Genomic DNA, 20,404 nt, shown 5'->3' on the forward strand with positions numbered 1-20,404 from the left:
GGTGAAATTGGAAAAAAAAAAAGCTATTCCGCAACAGTTTTTTCTGGGTTTTGTTTTTATGGAATTCCCTATACGGTAAAACTGACCTGTTAGATTCATTCTACAGGTCAGTACTATTACGACGATACCACATATGCATCGTTTTACTTTTTAATACAGAAACAAAATTAAAAACCTTGGAAAAAAAAATCTTTTCATCACTATATTGTGACCCCCTAAAACTTTTTGGTAGTTATGTGTACAGGGCTGTGTGAGGGCTCATATTATCTGGGGTGATCTCTACTTTTCATTGATACTATTTTGCTGTGTGTGTATAACTTTTTGATCAGTTTTTATTTAATTTTTTGTGGGGGTTAAGTGACAAAAAACGAACATTTGGCCATTTTGACTTTTTTCCATTTCGCAGTTTGCTGTATAAGATAAATATTTTAATGTATATATTTTTTTAAACATTTCCCATAGAAAACTAACAAGCCATCATTAGATGGCTTCTCTCATACACTCCAATACAGTAGCTTTGGAGTGTATGTGAAATACACTATGGGGGTCATTTATTAAGTCTGGCGTTTTAGACGCCGGTCTTAACAATCCCTATAGCGGTCTTTCTTTTCATTGTCATGTTTGGATATTTGTTGCAGTAATGTATGATCTTTGCTGTCTAACCCTTTCATGACCGGAAGTGTGTTTGATCTTGAGGACCAAAGCAAAATTTCACTTTTTGGAATGCTGTAAAGGTGATGTTTTTTTCATTTCTTCGTCTATCTACAAAAGGTTTTTTGGATACACAGGTACAGGGTGGATTTGATTTAAATCATAGTTTTCTACATAAAGATGAATTCTTGCTGGTATAACTTATAATATGCAAGTAGATGAAGATTTTTAGAATAACAACTTTTCATATTAGTTTTATTAGGTTGATTCTGCATTCATAGGTTTGTAGAAGTTAGGATTAGGCCTCTTTCACACGGGCGTGTCCGGATGCGTCCCGGTGCATTGCGGCAAACCCCACGCGAGTAGGTACGCAATTGCAGTCAGTGAAGGATTGCGTTCCGTTGTTCAGTTTTTATCGCGCGGGTGCAATGCGTTTTGCACGCGCGTGATTAAAAACTGACTGTGGTACCCAGACCCGAACTTCTTCACAGAAGTTCAGGTTTGGGTTAGTTGTAGTGTAGATTGTATTATTTCCCCTTATAACATGGTTATAAGGGAAAATAATAGCATTCTGAATACAGAATGCATAGTACAATAGGGCTGGAGGGGTTAAAAAAATAAAATAAAAATAATTTAACTCGCCCTAATCCACTTGTTCGCGCAGCCGACATCTCTTCTGTCTTCATCTGTGAGCAATAGGACCTTTGATGATGTCACTACGCTCATCACATGATCCATCACCATGGTGATGGATCATGTGATGAACGCAGTGACGTCATCAAAGGTCCTATTGCTCATAGAACAAGACAGAAGAGATGCCGGCTGCGCGAACAAGTGGATTAAGGGGAGTTAAAAAAAAATTTTTTAACCCCTCCAGCCCTATTGTACTATGCATTCTGTATTTAGAATGCTATTATTTTCCCTTATAACCATGTTATAAGGGGAAATAATAATGATTGGGTCCCCATCTCGATAGTCTCCTAGCAACCGTGTGTGAAAATCGCACTGCATCCGCACTTGCTTGCGGATGCTTGCGATTTTCACGCACCCCCATTCACTTCTATGGGGCCTGCGTTGCGTGAAAAATTCAGAATATAGAACATGCTACGATTTTCACGCAACCCAAAAGTGATGCGTGAAAATCACCGCTCGTGTGCACAGCCCCATAGAAATGAATGGGTCGGGATTCAGTGCGGGTGCAATGCGTTCACTTCACGCATTGCACCCGCGCGGAAAACTTGCCCGTGTGAAAGGGGCCTTAAGGTATTTTTCTCAACTTTGTTCATGTTATAACATTTTTGCTGTGAAGAAGAGGCATGTGATCTCTGCTGAGTCAAATTCAGTTTTGAGAACTGCAAAAGTAAACCAAGCATCTGTGATAATAATCTTACAAAAACCTCTGGAAGAGCATGACATTGTAAATGGATTAATGGAATTTATTTAGCAAAAAAATTACACATATAGAAACATAGAATGTGTCGGCAGATAAGAACCATTTGGCCCATCTAGTCTGCCCAATATACTGAGTACTATGGATAGCCCCTGGCCCTATCTTATATGAAGGATGGCCTTATGCCTATCCCATGCATGCTTAAACTCCTTCACTGTATTTGCAGCTACCACTTCTGCAGGAAGGCTATTCCATGCATCCACTACTCTCTCAGTAAAGTAATACTTCCTGATATTACTTTTAAACCTTTGCCCCTGTAATTTAAAACTATGTCCTCTTGTAGCAGTTTTTCTTCTTTTAAATATTCTCTCCTCTTTTACCTTGTTGATTCCCTTTATGTATTTAAAAGTTTCTATCATAGCCCCTCTGTCTCGTCTTTCTTCCAAGCTATACATGTTAAAGTCCTTTAACCCCTTAGGGACGCATGACGTACCGGTACGGCATGTTTCCCGAGTCCTTAAGGACCCATGATGTACCGGTACGTCATGTGGTGTTCCGTTCACCGCCCCCATTGAGCAGGCACCACGGCTAAATCCGCGGGGGGCACAAACCTGTGGTTTGCGGCTTTTTATTGTGCGGGCGGCGGTAGTCGGCGGTGCCATTGGGTCCCCATGGGGCTGTGGGGGGGACCCGATGGCATGGAAGGCAGCGCGATGCCTTCCGGTGAAGAGCCTGTGAGATCCAGCCCCCTGGATCTCACAGGCCGGAAGCTGTATGAGTAATACACACAGTATTACTCATACAGCCAATGCATTTCAATACAGAAGTATTGGAATGCATTGTAAAGGATTAGACCCCCAAAAGTTCAAGTCCCAAAGTGGGACAAAAAATAAAGTGGAAAAAAAAAAGTTTAAAAAATAGAGTCCCCCCCCAAAAAAATTAAAAGTTTCAAGTAAAAATAAACAAAAACGTCATTTTCCCCAAATAAAGTTAAAAAAAATTGGTAAATAATAGAAAAATAAAAAAAAAAGTATACATATTAGGTATCGCCGTGTCCGTATCGACCGGCTCTATAAAAATATCACATGACCTAACCCCTCAGATGAACACCGTAAAAAATAAAAACTGTGCTAAATAAATCATTTCTCTGTCACCTTACATCACAAAAAGGCGTTTGCCCACCAAAATAGTACCAAGCTAACCGTCACCTTATCCAGCAAAAAATGAGCCGTTACCTGAGACAATCGCCAAAAAAATAAAAAAAAACTATGGCTCAGAATATGGAGACACTAAAACATGATTTTTTAATTTTTTTTTCAAAAATGATATTATTGTGTAAAACTTACATAAATAAAAAAAAGTATACATATTAGGTATTGCCGCGTCCGTAACGACCGGCTATATAAAAATATCACATGACCTAACCCCTCAGGTGAACACCGTAAAAAATTTAAAATAAAAACTGTGCTAAATAAACCATTTTTTGTCACCTTACATCACAAAAAGTGTAATAGCAAGCGATCAAAAAGTCACACGCACCCCAAAATAGTGCCAATAAAGCCGTCATCTCATCCCGCAAAAATCCTACCCTACCTAAGGTAATCGCCCAAAAACTGCAAAAAATATGGTTCTCAGACTATGGAAACACTAAAACATTATTTTTTTTTGCTTCAAAAAAGAAATCGATGTGTAAAACTTGCATAAATAAAAAAAAAAGTATACATATTGGGTATCGCAGCATCCGTGACAACCTGGTCTATAAGAATATCACATGATCTAACCTGTCAGATGAATGTTGTAAATAAAATAAAAAACTGTGCCAAAACAGCTATTTCTTGTTATCTTGCTTAACAAAAAGTGTAATATAGAGCAACCAAAAATCATATGTACCCTAAACTAGTACCAACAATACTGCCACCCTATTCCGTAGTTTCTAAAATGGGGCCATTTTTTGGGAGTTTCTACTCTAGGGGTGCATCAGGGGGGCTTCAAATGGGACATGGTGTCAAAAAAACCAGTCCAGCAAAATCTGCCTTCCAAAAACCGTATGGCATTCTTTTCCTTCTGCGCCCTGCCGTGTGCTTGTACAGTAGTTTACAACCACATATGGGGTGTTTCTGTAAACTACAGAATCTGGGCCATAACTATTGTTTGGTTTGGCTGTTAACCCTTGCTTTGTAACTGGAACAAAATTATTAAAATGGAAAATCTATCAAAAAAGTGAAATTTTGAAAATGTAGCTCTATTTTCCATTAATTCTTGTGGAACACCTAAAGGGTTAACAACGTTTGTAAAATCAGTTTTGAATACCTTAAGGGGTGTAGTTTATAGAATGGGGTCATTTTTGGGTGGTTTCTATTATGTAAGCCTCGCAAAGTGACTTCAGACCTGAACTGGTCCCTAAAAATTTGGTTTTTGAAAAATTTCAAGATTTGCTTTTAAACTTCTAAGCCTTGTAACATTCCCAAAAGGATCCAAACATGAAGTAGACTTATGGGGAATGTAAAGTAATAACTATTTTTGGAGGTATTACTATGGATTATAGAAGTAGAGAAATTGAAACTTGGAAACTTGCAAATTTTTCAAAATTTTTGGTAAATTTTTTTTATTTTTTTATGCAAAAAAATTAACTTTTTTGACCCAATTTTAGCAGTGTCATGAAGTACAATATGTGACGAAAAAACAATCTCAGAATGGCCTGGGTAAGTAAAAGAATTTTAAAGTTATCAGCACTTAAAGTGACACTGGTCAGATTTGCAAAAAATGGCCAAGTCCTTAAGGTGAAATAGGGCTGAGTCCTTAAGGGGTTAACCTTTTCTGGTAAGTTTTATCCTGCAATCCATGTACCAGTTTAGTAGCTCTTCTCTGAACTCTCTCCAAAGTATCAATATCCTTCTGGTTATATGGTCTCCAGTACTGCACACAATACTCCAAATGAGGTCTCACTAGTGCTCTGTAGAGCGGCATGAGCACCTCCCTCTTTCTACTGGTAATTCCTCTCCCTATACACCCAAGCATTCTGCTAGCATTTCCTGCTGCTCTATGACATTGTCTGCCTACCTTTAAGTCTTCTGAAATAATGACCCCTAAATCTCTTTCCTCAGATACTGAGGTTAGGACTGTATCACAGATTTTATATTCTGCTCTTGGATTTTTACGCCCCAGGTGCATTATCTTGCACTTATCAACATTAAATTTTAGTTGCCAGATTTTTGACCATTCCTCTAGTTTTCCTAAATCCTTTTCTATTTGGTGTATCCCTCCAGGAACATCAACCCTGTTACAAATATTTGTGTCATCAGCACAAAGACATACCTTACCATCGAGGCCTTCTGCAATTTCTCTGATAAAGATATTAAACAATATGGGTCCCAGAACAGATCCCTGAGGTACCCCACTGGTAGCAAGACCATGGTCTGAATATACTCCATTGACTACAACCCTCTGTTGTCTGTCCCTCAGCCACTGCCTAATCCATTCAACAATATGGGAGTCCACGTACAGCCTTATTCTACATAATTAAAAAACTAATCTTTATTTCATGATGGAATAACCTTTGGATGGTAATATATTTTCCTCAAAAAGCTTTTTATGTAAAAAAAAATACGATTTAAATAAAAAAATCTTTTTTTTTTTTTTTTTTATAAAAAAAAAAAAAATAATAGATTTTTATCCACCCTGCACAGGTATTTCTTACTATTAAGCAAACCTGTCAAATTGAACCCGTTACATTAAAAATGCATCGCAGCCTGAGCAGACTGATGTAATTTTTTGTTAGAACAGTTTCAGTATCATTTATTCTTTCAAACCCTTCCCAATCATGTAATTGTAACCATTAAGTTTCCTCATGCTCCCCTTGGTTCCCTTCCATTTTCCACGTTTGTTTTTTCTGTCACACATGCTATTACAGCAGGTGTCCCTTTTGGTTTATACATTTATTTTAATTGTTTTTGTGTTTTTTGCCTTTGTTTTTTATTATTTGTGCCTAGAGAGATTTATTTACAGAGTGGTGTTAACGAAGTGTGCCAAATGTGGGGGTACAATATTTTCTTGGGAGGTAAGGCTCCTGAGATGTACACAGGTAGGCTCATGGCTAATCTTATCCCTACCTTTTTGGAATGCAGTATATAATATGGTGGCATTTAATACAGTTTTGTTTAATGTGAAGATTCTCCTTTCCCTAAATGTTGCCAAATCTTTTCCATGTTAAAAAAGAAAAATAGCTCAATATTACTTCTCTAAGAGATCCATTTTATGGGTTCTCTAAGAGACCCATTCAAGGGGTTTATCCAACACAAAAAGACCTGCATGACCCAAAGTGGGGGTGATGCTCACCCGATCCCCGCCACTGGATCTGGGCTGTTGGGCTCCTGGGCCAGTAGTTCTGCTCTCATGTTGGCCAAGGACAACATAAGTTGACGGGCTTACATTTGACTGCTGCAGCTAACCACAGACCACAGCAGTGACCTTCTCTCCTCCGCTACATGTCACGTCATGCGTGATGCAAGGGGAACAAGTCACTGTTGCTGCTTGTGATTGGCTGCAGCGGTCATATGCGCTCCTGTTGACGGATGTTGTCCTCGGTGCATGTGGGAGTGGAACTGCCAGGCCAGGAGCCCAACAGACTAGACCCAGCGGCGGGGATCAGGTGAGCATCACTCCCACTCTGGGACAGGAAGGTCTGGGCCACTCTTTTAGGCTGGGTTCACACTTGAGCGTTTTACAGCGCGTTCAAACGCGCTGTAAAACGCTCAACACATGAAAACCAATGCTTCCCTATGGCCCTGGTTCTCACTTGAGCGTTTTACAGCGCGTTTGAACGCGCTGAAAAACGCCCTACGCTCAAACAAGTTCTTGAGCTTCTTTGGGGCGTTTTACAGTGCGTTTGTGGCCATAGGACATTGCAGTCAATCACACAAACGCGCGTTTACTATTGCAAAAAACGTGCGTTAAACGCGCATATCAAAGACGCTCAGGTCTGAACCCAGCCTTAGTGTTGGATAACCCCTTTAAGTTTAAAACATACCTAACCTTTCAATGGACTCTGCATTAATCAATAGTACAGTGTGTGTACATAACAAATAACACAATTTCTGGCCATTATATGACTTGTTTCTGGCATTTTTTAGCAGTTTTCCTCTGTGCATGGTGAATGTCTCGTTTGCAGTTTTCCTAGATCTGGTGGGTGGAGCCTAGCCGCCATCTACTGCTCACAGAAAGTAGAGGAGAATCTGCTTCCTAACCTTCTCATACTCACTCAGAAGCAACCCCAGGATCATGGAGAACATTACAAAGAAGTCCTGTATGGTTAGGAATTTAGTGCTTGTGCTGAGATAAAAACTTCCCATGTAGCTGTGGAGTCTCTTTAGTGTCTTTCCTTGATTCCCGGCTCACTCATGCCCCGGCTCACTCATCCCCCATTCCTCTCCGTAGACTTGTATTGACATGTTTGATACTTCAGCAGAGCTAGTCTGTTTGAAGATGGATTCAAAGCATATTTCAAACAGAAAAGCAATTAGGGAGGCAGTGGAGATGTAAACAGCTCATAGCACGATGGCTAGACATTTCTCTTTGATAAGACATATTACAAAGTTTCTTGTGGTCGCTTGTACTATTGATTTATGTAAAGTTGTGTGAAAAGTTAGTGACTATTTAATAATAAGCTGGTTATTTATAAGGCGTTTCTTGCAAGGTTTTCATTCCCTGGCCCTTTTATTGATAGTTTTTTCTATGTACACCAATGGTTTGATCATATTTTGAGTTCTGCAGTTTTTAAAATAAAAGGCGATTTATTTTTATTTTTTTCTCTATTGGGGATGTTTCTTTGCATTGCCATTTTCTAATAGCCATAACTTTTTTATTTTCGTTCAACAGAGCGACAAACAGGAGAAACTGAAGTTTTTATTTGTACTATTTTTGGGGTACATATGACTTTTTGATAACTGTTAACTTTTTTGGGGGGACAAGGTTACTAAAAGAAATGTTGAATAACTATTCACTGCACAGGAACATTTAAAAAAAAAAATTTAAATAGTTCAGACTTTTTCGAATGCGGCAATACCTGATATGTTTGTTTTTATTTTTTTATAGAATTTTTATATGTAAAATTGGGAAAGGGGGGTGATTTAAACTTTTAATATTTTTGTGTGTCTTTTTTTACTTAACTTTTAGCCCCCTTAGGGGGCTAGCACCTGGGATCTTTTGATCCCTTGTCCCATTCACCCTAATAAAGATGCATTAGGGAGAATGGGATTCTGAGATTTTCCCTGCTAAGCTGCACCTTGAAGTTACCAGATTCCGCAATTGCTGTTGAATGCGGCATCTGAGGGGTTAAATGACGGGATTCTGCGTGATCGTCGTTCCTTGTAATTGTGGCTGGGTGCCTGCTGTATTATACAGCCGGCAACCACCACGTATGGAGCAGGTTCAGAGCAGCTGCCTGCTCTATACAATTCCCTGCGCATAATTCCAAACATATACTGCATTATGCGTTAAAGGGTTAATGGGAGGCACATAGTGTTATTAATTTTAAACCTCCATGTGCCTTTATATTAATAGTAAGTGACACCCTCATTAACCCCATGTAGCCCATTATATGAGGACATGATGGGGTCACTTGCTATTAATATGAGGCACATGGAGGTACTAATGTAATAAAACCATGTGCCTCACATTAATACAGGCACACAGCATAAAAAATATACCTATAAAACTGCAGAAAACCTCCTCAGTGTTCCCTGTAAGCTGCCTCCGGCCGAGCGAGCAGCTTAGAGGGAACACTGAGTTTTGGACCGTCTCAGCCCTTTGAAGATCTCCCTTGCTGTTGACTCCCCTTAGATTGGCCCTATAAGCAGCAAACATACTTAGGGGTGAAAATTAGTAGTAGTTATTTGTTCTCAATCATACCTCGCTTTTACAGGCTATATTGATTCATTTAGATTAATTAAAAGTCCCTTATTTCTATTGGTTTGGAAGGAAGAATATGGTCAAGTCCTTCATTATTCCCAGGTTTACTTGCTTGTTTAAGGCTGGGTTCAGACCTGAGCGTATTCGATATGCGCTTTTTACAGGCGTTTTTATCGGGCGTTTTTAATGGGGGGGAACAAGCAAATGCCTATTTAGGCGCGTTTCTGCTGAAGTCTATGGGCGGGAACGCGCGACAATACGCCCCAAAGAAGCTCCTGTACTTCTTGAGGCGTAGGGCGTTTTACAGCACGTTCGTACGCATTGTAAAACGCTCAGGTGAGAACCATGCCCATAGGGAAACATTGGTTTTTGCCTGTTGAGCGTTTTACAGCGCGTAGGAATGCGCTGTAAAACGCTCAGGTCTGAACCCAGCCTAAAGATTTTCCCATTATAGTTCCAAGAGTTTTCTTTCAAACACTGTGTAAAACTAGCTGCAAATGTTTATAAAACAACAAAGTCACAGATTATCTATGGTAATTTAAATAGACCTAAAGCACAGGGTGGCAAAGGGTTACCAGGTCCAGAAATGTTTAATGAAGGTAATGCATCTGTTAGTCTGCTAGTTGTAGACGGCTCTTGTGCATAAAACATGGGTGGGTACTGAGGATGCAGTGGCCTCCAAATCATTAAGATCTCTGAGTTTAAGTGATCAATTACATAATTCCCACACGTGGACTCTTAGGCTGGGTTCAGACCTGAGCGTATTTGATATGCGCGTTTAACGCGCGTTTTTATGCGCGGTTTTTGCAATAGTAAACGCGCGTTTGACGCTCGTTTGTGTGATTGACTGCAGTGTCCTATGGCCACAAACGCGCGTCAAAACGCCCCAAAGAAGCTCAAGAACTTGTTTGAGCGTAGGGCATTTTTCAGCGCGTTCAAACGCGCTGTAAAACGCTCAAGTGAGAACCAGGGCCATAGGGAAGCATTGATTTTCATGTGTTGAGCGTTTTACAGCGCGTTTGAACGCGCTGTAAAACGCTCAAGTGTGAACCCAGCCTTAGCCCTTTATTAAAAGCTACCTTATGGGTGTAGAAATGGTTTTGAGACAAAAAGGGAGCTTCTACTCAATCCTCCCCCCCCCCTCTTACAACTCAAGGATCTCATTGAGGTAGCACTGTGTGAACTGGTTGAAATTTTATCTTATGATAATGCACTCTACTCTAGATAGGGCACTCATGGTTTAAGACATTGAAGGTTTGTTCCCAAATGCTGATTAAATTCATCTTTGGGATCTACAAGTTCCCGCATACACCTTCTACTTCTCTCACCCTATTACTTCTTTCACCCTTGCTATTATTGGATTATGGGAGAGAGATTTGGGTAGAAAATTCTCTAAAGAGATCTTTCTTATTCTCCGCTCCCCTCATAAGCTTTCAAGGTGTGTATGCATCCAAGAGAACGACTATAACGTAATGACTAGGTACTGGTAGTACAACACCCTTGATAAAATAGCCTTGTGTGGTTGCAACCTTACTGATTGTTGCTGGAGATGTCTGGAGGAGAGAGGCTCCTTCCTTTACCTCTTGTGGACCAGTAAGACCATAGGTGACTAGTGGAAGGAGGTAAAATAACACTTGCAAAACTTCCTTCCTCTGTATTCTTGATATTTGCTGTGTCTTCTAAGGGAGAGGGAAAGTATTCGGCCTTATTGTTCCAACAGTTAATAACAGCTGCCTCCTTGTTCCCCATTCTTGGCTTTTAGTGGAGTTGCCTTCCTTAGATCAGTGAATAAATAGAGTGGATCAACTATACCGATTTGAGGAAATCCCTCACTGGGAATCACGTCTAGGGTTGCTTTCCTCTGTTTGGCAAGGATGTCGATCTTTTGTATTTTGTATCGTAATGTCTATCTGTTTGCATGCCTGCAATACTAAGATTATTGGTTAAGACCTGATCTCTGTCAATACTTTTATGACTTGTTCATTGTTTTACTATATGTCATGAAAGGTACGCTTTTAATGTTTTTCATTACTCAAAAATCAATTTTAATTAAAAAAAAAAATAAAAATGCAGAATTCCAAAAAGTGGGAATTTTGCTCTGGTTACAAAGGCCCCAAACACCACGGGTCATGAAAGGGTTAACCCTCTACTCGTCCTCTGTCCAGTGGGCGGTGTTATTCGGTGGCCGATAGCTATCATTCACTAATAGGACCAGTCCCAGTCTAATACTAAGCTTGGAAAGAGCAGAGAGTTTGAATGAATAAATTGCACATTGTACAGAATCTTTTCCCATAAAACTATATATCAACCTGCTCAACATCTCCAGCTTTATAACATGCTGTCTGCAGATTGCACTGCATTTTCAGTGTGACAGGCCGCATGCATACGACCGCGTGTAGTCCGAGAAACACGGCTCATATGTCGGCTGCATCTCTCGGCTCAACAGCGGCTTCTCTGACATGAACGTACTGCATCATAGTGATTTACAATGCAGCAAGTTCCTATCCACAGGTCTTTTGTACTGTACTTACATCATCATGTGATGTGGACAGGAAGATGTTTATATTACTTCTTGTTTGTTATATCACACTGATTTCTATTTCTTAGGGTCCAATGGAAAGTTATCAATTCCATTTTAAAAGAGAGGCGGGACAACCTTGTTGTCATGGCAACAGGTAGCTGATGTGTTCATATCTTGTTGATTTCATGTCCATTCTTGTTGTAATATATTGTGGTGAACCTTACATTGAGTCTCTATGGGGTGAAAGGGCTCAGGAAGGGAAAGGGGAAGAAAAGCAGAACCAGCAGTTCGTCTTCCTCTTCTTCAGCCACTGATCTTCCATAAATTTTTGGGTCAGTTTTCTTGCGGCAGATGCAGCTCCTTGCCTCTCCTAGAAGCTCGCTGCTCCCTCCTCTGTGCTGCTGATGTCGGCTAAACCCCCAAAATACCCAGTGTGGTAACGTGTACTGTGATGACAGGGAAAGACATGGCAGACGAGAGTGGAGAAATTGTCATTGGTGGTTTAGTAGGTGGTCCTGATGCAAGTGATGCAGATGGAGAAGCGAGGAGCTGCTTCTTCAAACATGCCCACCCTCTGTTGTGAGAACGATCAACTGCGCATGCGCCATCTCATTATTCAGATAGGAAGACAATACCTACTATAGAGAAGTGCCAAATATTTATGGCGCATGCTTGACCATGGCAAAGTGAAATACAAATGGATAGGTCCATCGGATGGAAATGATCCGATCCTCAGGAGGTATTCTACATGTAGACAAGTATGTAGGAGAAAATAGCGGGCCTGGCTTACATGGGTTGTCCGAGATAATTAAAAATATACACTCACCCCTTGCTCCAGTACCATTCTCTGCAGTGCTAATCCAGTATGTCCAGTGCTCTTTTGTCCTATTTGTATAAAATGCCTGTTTTATTTTATAGGTTATGGAAAGAGTCTGTGTTATCAGTTTGCTCCGGTTTATACTTCCTGCATTGGCATTGTGATCTCACCGCTTATTTCTCTCATGGAAGACCAAGTATTACAGCTTACGTAAGTGTCTCCGTATAGGACTTGCCTCCAGGGTTCCGATATGCAGCCATTGGTAATATTCAAATACTGTAATCTGGCAGCAATAACATCTGATTTGATTCTGGATTATCAAATGGTCATAAAAACAATGTGTAAGCAGGATAGAGAAGCTTTGAGAAGACTGTCCAAACTAACGGTTTTCTGGTGTTAAGCAAAAATGGCATGCATTTTTTTTTTTTTAAAGTGTGACTTTATGCTACTCTTGTCACTTTTGAAAAGTGGGTGAGAAAGTAAGCAGGGTAGCTAGGTGAGTAGGTGTATAGTAGATTTAATGCTTTTTCCCAAAAACATGCAACATTTGACCCCTCAGTTGCCATGGTCTGAGACCTGCCACAGCAGTGTTCCTATAGACTATAGCTGTCCCTATATACTGTACAATAGCTTCTCCCTGTCACCCTGTCTTACTGCCCACTGTCATGTGTCTCCCAGCAGCTGGTTGGTATTTCAGCATGCCAGGGATGCAGCAGGATTGCTTACTGTCAGCGCTGGCCATGAGGATCACTGAGAAACAGCAGGGATGGGAACATTTAGGCTACACATAGTAATATACTGTACAGAGGGAGAGGTGAGGGCATCTTCATAGTCACCACTGCAGTGTACTGTATTAGGAAGACGGATATGTCTTAGTAACACTCATTTTAGGGCTCATGCACACGGCCGTAAGCATTTTGCGGTCCTCAAACCACAAATCTTCAAAACATGGGTCTGGGGCAAGTGCAAGCCACCATTTATTTATTTTTTACTTCTGTAAACATGCCCTATCCTTGGAATAGGACATGTTCAATTTATTTTTATTTTTTTGCTGGGCGACGGAATAGAAATGTGCATGAGATGAATGGGGCTGCATACGATCCTCAAAAAACGCTGATCAGATGCGGAGTAAAACTACGGCTGTGTGAAGCCTGTGCCCATATTGTGGCCCCACATTCACTCTAATGGGTCTGCACCACAATAAAATTGAACGTATTATATTTTTTTGCAATGCGGACTGAATGTTGTGGATCGCTTGAATGGGTCCGCAAACAGCGGGCACTCGTGTACATGAGATCTCTGCTAAGAGCCGTTTCAGGGCAAGTTTTGTCCTATAAGTGTATAGCTTCACTAAATAAAGTATATTAGAAAAATGTTCCCTACACATTAGAAAAAAATGGCAGCTGCTCTTTAACATGGCATATGTTTCTTTTATTATTAGAATGTCAAATATTCCAGCCTGTTTTCTTGGCTCAGCACAGTCTAAAAACGTCATGCATGATGTGAAAGGGTAAGTCTTTATATCGAAAACCTTTCTCACAGGAACAAATGTATTTCTGTCATTGTCCCTTGTATCATGTAGGCGACTGGTAACTTATCTATTTTGTAGGCATCCTGATAGCAGAGAATTCTTACAGTAGCAGGAGTACAGATTTTACTGAGCGGAAGGGAGATTTCATTGGGAACCCCTAGTAGGCCTCAAACACATTTTAGCTCATACTTCTATGAAGGGTGCCATACCTTAGATATGTTTTTCCCATAGAAACAGTGCATTTAGGTAAAATATAGTTTAATATGTAACATCTATTTAAGGGAATGGAGCTCTTTGAGTGTAGCATAATAGAAACACCAAGATTAGCGTTTGGAGGGTGACCTCCTCTAAAGAATCTGTAGGATTCCTATGGGGAAGTCTCCTGCATGAAGATATCATTGTGTGATTGAAATTACTGAATAAACAAACCTCAAAAAGCACCTGTCATCAGAATCATCCCTATTAAACCAGCCATGATGCCCACTAGGACTGACCATGATGATTAAAAATATTATTTTCTTCCATCAATCCGTTGCAGCATTTAGGAGAAATATGCGAGTATAAATTTTCAAGTCCAGTAATTGACAGTGTTCTCTGTATGATCATGCAGTCAGAGATAGCTGTCAATCACTGATTTGACCACCCAGAGGTCTCCTAAGCCCAAAATGAGCAGGAGTATAAATGAGTAAATAACATTTTTTTTCAGAATCTTTTCCTACTAAGCTATACATCCTTCTGCTCTATAACATACTTTCTGCAGATCAGACCATGTTCAATGTGACAGGTTCAGAGTGTAATCTACATACACTCCTCTAAATTCAAATTGCAACACCCAGAAAATCAAGCCGTAAGGTTATACAAATTGAGTAAGTAGCGGGGGTCAATAAGATATGCAGATCAGATTTTCAAGCACCTAGCTCCAATCTCTGGCATGTAGGAGGGGCATAATAGCCAGATTGAAAGCAAAGTTTTTTTCTTTTAGCCACATGAAACTTTACAAATTGGATGAAGTCATGTGGGATGATTGTGCGTCCTGTTCATTGATGTGCAAGTTATCTCTACTTGTCGCAAACTGAGAGGGACAGAATCCTTGAACAGAGAGAGACCTTGGTTTATCACTTCAGGAGATTGCTATGTGCCTAGATTGAGATATCAGCACTGTTAAAGGGGTATTCCCATCACAGACAATGGGGGCATATTGCTAGGATATGCCCCCATTGTCTGATAGGTGCTTGTCCCACCTCTGGGACCCACATCTACAATGAGAATGGAGCGGGGAAATGAACGGAGGGCGCGCTGCGCATGCGCAGCTGCCTTCCATTCATTTCTATGGAGCCGACGAAAATAGCCGATCGCTGGCTCAGCTATTTCCCTCTGCTCTATAGAAATGATTAGGAGCAGGGTCCGCGTGTGCGCGGTACGCTCCCATTCACTTCTATGGGAGCAGCGCTTGGTGGTGGACGGACCCCTGGAAATCCGGCGTCCTCTAGCCACAGCTCTACTTGCTCTGTTCTCATTGTAGGTGCGGGACCAGAGGTGGGACCCACACCTATCAGACAATGGCGGCATATCCTAGCCATATGCCCCCATTGTCTGTGATGGGAATACACACTTAAAGCTTGCGTATCCCAGTGTTTGGGAAAACAACAATGCACTGGAATGAGAGCAAGAAGTGCACAGAGGCGAACTTCTGCATGGACAGATTTTCTGATTAAAAGAATGCCAGTGTCACGATCATGGTTATGGTCGTGACTCCTTATCCGCATGCAGTTGCCTGCGGTTTTGTTTTTGTTGTCAACCACATGGTGAGGGCTGCTTGTATGTTGCCTCACGTGTGGTTCCCGCTGGCAACATGTTTGTATTTGGCAGCATAGCAGCCTGAGCTGTTGCTAGGCAACTTGCTGTCAAGTGCATGCGGTTTCACCTTGCAACCTCTCTTGGTATGTGTGCACTTTCCGGGTTTGTTGTGCATGAGGTTATGTTTGTATGCACTGTGACACCTCCCTTCACTTGCGGTTGTCCGCGGCAAAGTGTGGCAGTGTCTCGGCCTGCTGGCTGTTCCCCAGGACATGGTTGCCACGCATGCCGTTGCCGGCGGTAACAGGTGAGTGTGTTGTTTATGTGCTTTTCCCTTTAAGTGGCTTCACTACCCTGCCTGGTGTAAGAAGGGTTAACTCCCTTCTTAGTGTGTGAACACTGGGTGTGTCTGTGTGTGGGTGTGGCCACTTGGGGCTATTTAGCTCCGGCTGGATGCCAGACTCTGAGGGGTACTTCAGCCATGGTTAGCTGGAGTCATCCTCCTGGGTATATACCATCTGCCAGTGAGGGCCACCCTTGTAGTCATAAGTTTGTTATGTTTGATGTTTTGAAGATGTTTCTTTGGTCTCTGTGTTTATTGCAGCTATGGTTTCCTGGGTTCCTGTGTGGTGTGTGCTGTGTTCGTTAGTATTGTTGTGGACAACAGCACTTGTACATGGGTTCCAGGTTGTGTGTCTGTGGCAGGTAGGTGGTGTTACTAGTTGCATTTACCTGCCATTGCCATAAGCTGTTTATGTTCCCCTTTCTTTGCAGCTTGGCCAGTGAGACTCCTGTTCGTCCGGATCTAGGAGGAACAGGTCGTCTTACCCTGCTCCTAGTTCAGGGCCATCCTGAGGGCTAGTAGGGACCCCAAGGTTCCGGAGTATGAGCCCTCCTACCATCAGGGTCGGCTCATACAGCTAGGAGTCAGGGTCAGAATTAGGGACGTATTAGGAGGTGAGCAGCTCCCTGATTCCTGTCCTGGCCTAGCAGCGACCACCATCTTCTGACATCACTCGGCTAAGGGTTTTCCCCATCCTCAGCCGTGACAGCCATGCAGTGATCCATTCTGTACTTCAGTAATATTGGACACATCCCAAGCCTAGGGTGGCAAACAGTGTCTACACAAATGATCAGAAGTTGTTTGCATGACATTGGGCTACATCCAGACGTCCAGCTACAGGTGTTCCATTGACCTCATGCCACTACTCTCACAGACTATCATGGTTCACAGCAAGATACTGCGTTTGTCTCAGAACAATGAAAGCCAGAGAATGGTCTGGAGATCACATGGGCAACGCCATGAAGAGACCTTCACAAGGAAATGTCACACCGGCCCTAGTCCCGGGATTATGGTGTGGGCTGGCATAATGTATGGTGGCCGGACCCCACTATTCTTCATTTTAGATACACTAACAACTCAGCATTACATTGATTTAATCTCGGAACCAGTGGTACAGCCATTTCTCCAAATTTTTCCGGGGCCGTTTTTTAACAGGACACTACCAGGCAGTAAGTTGCTTGGCCTAAACGCTTGCAGCGTCTCCAGACTTGTCTCCAATCAAGCACATCTGGGCTGCCATTGGTTGGCAGTTGTAAAGGGAGCTGCCAGCGAATCTTGATGATTTGTGTGCCTAACATGTGGCAGAACATTCTTCAGACAACCATTATTAATCTCAATGATGGCATGCCAAGGCATCTAAGTGTGTGTATTTCTGCGCATGGTGTTCATACTTAAAGGGAACCTGTCATCAACTTTATGCTGCCCATACTAACGGCAGTATAAAGTAGAGACAGGTGAGTTGATTTCAGCGGTCTGTCATTTATAAGTTAAATATAAGTTGTTTCCCGAGAACCAACATCACAATCATTGAAGACTGGTTCTGGAAAAGAGTCACGGCCACCTGAGAAGAGTCCTGGTTATTCATGAATTCCTTCTTAGTCTTAGTCTTCTACCTAGTTTTTTTCCTTTCTCTCTAGGAGAGAACTGCCAACCATCAGCAGATGGACGGGAGAGCATGAGATTATGAATAACCATGACTCTACTCAGGTAGATTGGACTATTTTCAAGGCCTGTGCTCCAGGATTTATGATGCTGGTTCTCAGCAACCACTTAGTTTTAGCTCATGAGTGACACACCGCCGAGATCAGCATTTCTGTCACTAGTTTATTCTGCACTCAGTGAGATTAGCATAAAGTTGATGACAGGTTCCCTTTAATACTGAATAAATCAAGATATTCTGGATATTTTGTTTCCATTTTTTTTTAATCATTTGCATATCATTAACATATCTGTTGAGGATTGTATATAGTTAAATGGTGAAATAATATAACATGTGGTGAGATTTTTTTTTTCTACAATTTTATATCCTTGTTTTGCTTTGTCATTTTACAGAGGAAAATTTAAAGTCATTTATATGACACCTGAATTTTGTTCTGTCGGGATCTCTTTGCTGCAGGAGCTAGATAACAATTTTGGTATGCTTTCATTTTTTTTCTCACTTCCTGTTTTAAGTTTTTAATTTCATGTAAACTCTCTTAAATCATTCCTGTGATTTGGAGGAACACAAGGGGATGTACTGTATAATGAAATTGCATTATTTCAAATGCCCTAACATGCCTTTACTAACAGAACACACAGAGAGTTTAAAAGCCACCACCCACACTCACCCGTCAGGGTAATTTATGCTTCCTTCTCTCCTCTGCCTCCTGCAGTGGCTGCTAAAGCTGGCAGAGTGAGTCCACACAGGCTGATTCTCGTCCCTGACAGCGGGGGCCTGTTTTCACGCCGCAAACGAGGGGTCTTCCTTCCCTACATTCGGAAGCAGACCGGAGAGCGCAGAGACGCTGCACGCCGCTCTGGGTGCCAGCAGCAGTCAGCGCTTAGTTCCCGACATTGCCGGAGGGGGCGGAGCCAGGTCACGTGGGGAGGCGCAGGAGCGCCCTAATGAAGTCAGCTTTTTCTAATATAGAGCGGGCGATTCAATTCATCCTGGTCTCCACTGATTCCTGCTCCCAGACAGCTACTGAATATCGGCTCCTGAAGCCCCTGGAAGCCACATGGAAGGCGCAAACCCACCTTCAGTTGCTCCTGTCATGAGTTCTCCTGGGGGGGAAAAATTCTGCATTTATTTTTCATGTTATTATTTTGCTGATACCTGGTTGCTCTTCTTTTTAGGGATTAAAGGAGGCTAAAGTTAAACATAAGATTGCAAGATGTGCAACTTGTTCAAATAAGCTTCATGAAAATTATATAAAAAAAGGCTTTGTAAGTCTTGCATTAGTGAACCTTTAGAGTTTAGAGGAGGAGCAACCATCTATCCTTAATGAAATGAGATCTATGATCCAAAATGAAATTAAGTCCTCCCTGGTCTCCCTTGTGCCAGTCCCCCATACACCTCCGGCCAAAAAGACCAAAATATTAATTCCATCCTCCTCTGAAGCAGAAGACATGGACGAGGGGGCCTCCACCTCTAGACTCAATATTGATGCTGATGTTCTGTCAGAGGGATAAATAATTGAACATGGAAAAAAATATTACTTTTCATCTGAAGATATGGAGGAATTATTAGGGGCTGTTAGAGCCACCATGGGTATCGAGGATATCCAGAAGCCCCGGTCAGTTCAGGACGTAATGTTTGGGGGATTACGTGTAAAAAAGTCTCATGTATTCCCAGTCGATGAAAACATCACTGGCATGATAATGGATGAATGGACAGATCCTGAAAGAAGGTTGGGTGTCTCCAGGAAATTTAAAAATAGATTGTTATTTGACCAGTCTGAAACCAAGATCTTTAACGAGACCCCAAAAATTGATCACAGTTACAGGATCCCATGGAAAGAAAGACAGATGCACTTCTGAAGAAAAGCTGGGAGGCCTCTATGTTTGGGGTCAAAACAAACATAGCGGCAACCTCTGTGGCCAAGTCTATGTATATTTGGCTCAATGAGTTAGAAGACCACATAAAAAAGAAAACTCCAAGAGAGGAAATTTTAAACTCCATTCCCCTCAAGTCAGCAACAGCATTTCTAGCGGACGCTTCTGTCGAATCTGTCAGATTCGCTGCAAAAGATGGGGCCCTGTCAAATTCAGCCAGAAGAGCTCTATGGATGAAATCCTGGGGAGTCGACAGGGCATCCAAGGCAAAATTGTGCTCCATCGCCTTCTCAGGAGAGTACGTATTTGGCCCAGTTCTAGATGCTATCCTAGAGAAGGCAGCTGATAAGAAAAAGGGTTTTCCTGAGGAGAATAAAAGGAAGCCTTTTTGTCCCTTTAGTTCACAGCCTTAGCCTTACAGAGGTAAGGGCAAAACGGGACGTTGGAGTTACCAAAAAGGAGGCAGGGGCAGAGGGTTTCTCCTCAATCCCCATAACAAACAAAATGACAAACAATGACGCCAAAGTTGGAGGAAGGTTGAGGAAATTTCTGACTCAGTGGGAATCAGTCACCCAAAATCCCTGGGCCTTAGATCTCATCAGAGATGGTTACAAGATAGAATTTTTTTCAAAACCTCCAAAAAGATGCCAAATAACGACTCGCAATGAAAATGTGGTATCAAACATTTGGCAAGGAGTGGTAGAGCTAAAACAATTAGGAGTAGTGATAGAAGTACCCAAATTAGAAATAGTAAGAGGCTTTTACTCACCATTATTCCTAGTCCAAAAACCAGACTGTTCTTCCCGTACTATTATAAATCTAAAAGGGCTAAACAAATCAATAACTTACAGAAGATTCAAGATGGAGTCAATATCATCTATCATTCCACTAATCAAGGAAGGTTCATATATCGA

General features: G+C 41.6%; 1 protein-coding gene across 2 annotated transcripts in view; it reads left to right on the top strand.

The window, feature by feature from the left end:
• WRN (WRN RecQ like helicase) overlaps positions 1–20,404 on the top strand; it is a 230,960-nt gene that overhangs the window by 53,256 nt on the left and 157,300 nt on the right. For both annotated transcript variants that reach the window (XM_040417879.1, XM_040417880.1), the window contains 4 exons: positions 11,555–11,622; positions 12,387–12,495; positions 13,727–13,795; positions 18,009–18,091. In XM_040417879.1, coding sequence (XP_040273813.1) covers positions 11,555–11,622; positions 12,387–12,495; positions 13,727–13,795; positions 18,009–18,091 — 329 coding nt within the window. The remainder of the gene's footprint in view (positions 1–11,554; positions 11,623–12,386; positions 12,496–13,726; positions 13,796–18,008; positions 18,092–20,404) is intronic.

This window comes from Bufo bufo, chromosome 2, assembly GCF_905171765.1.
Source record: "Bufo bufo chromosome 2, aBufBuf1.1, whole genome shotgun sequence".
Taxonomy (NCBI): Eukaryota; Metazoa; Chordata; class Amphibia; order Anura; family Bufonidae; genus Bufo; species Bufo bufo.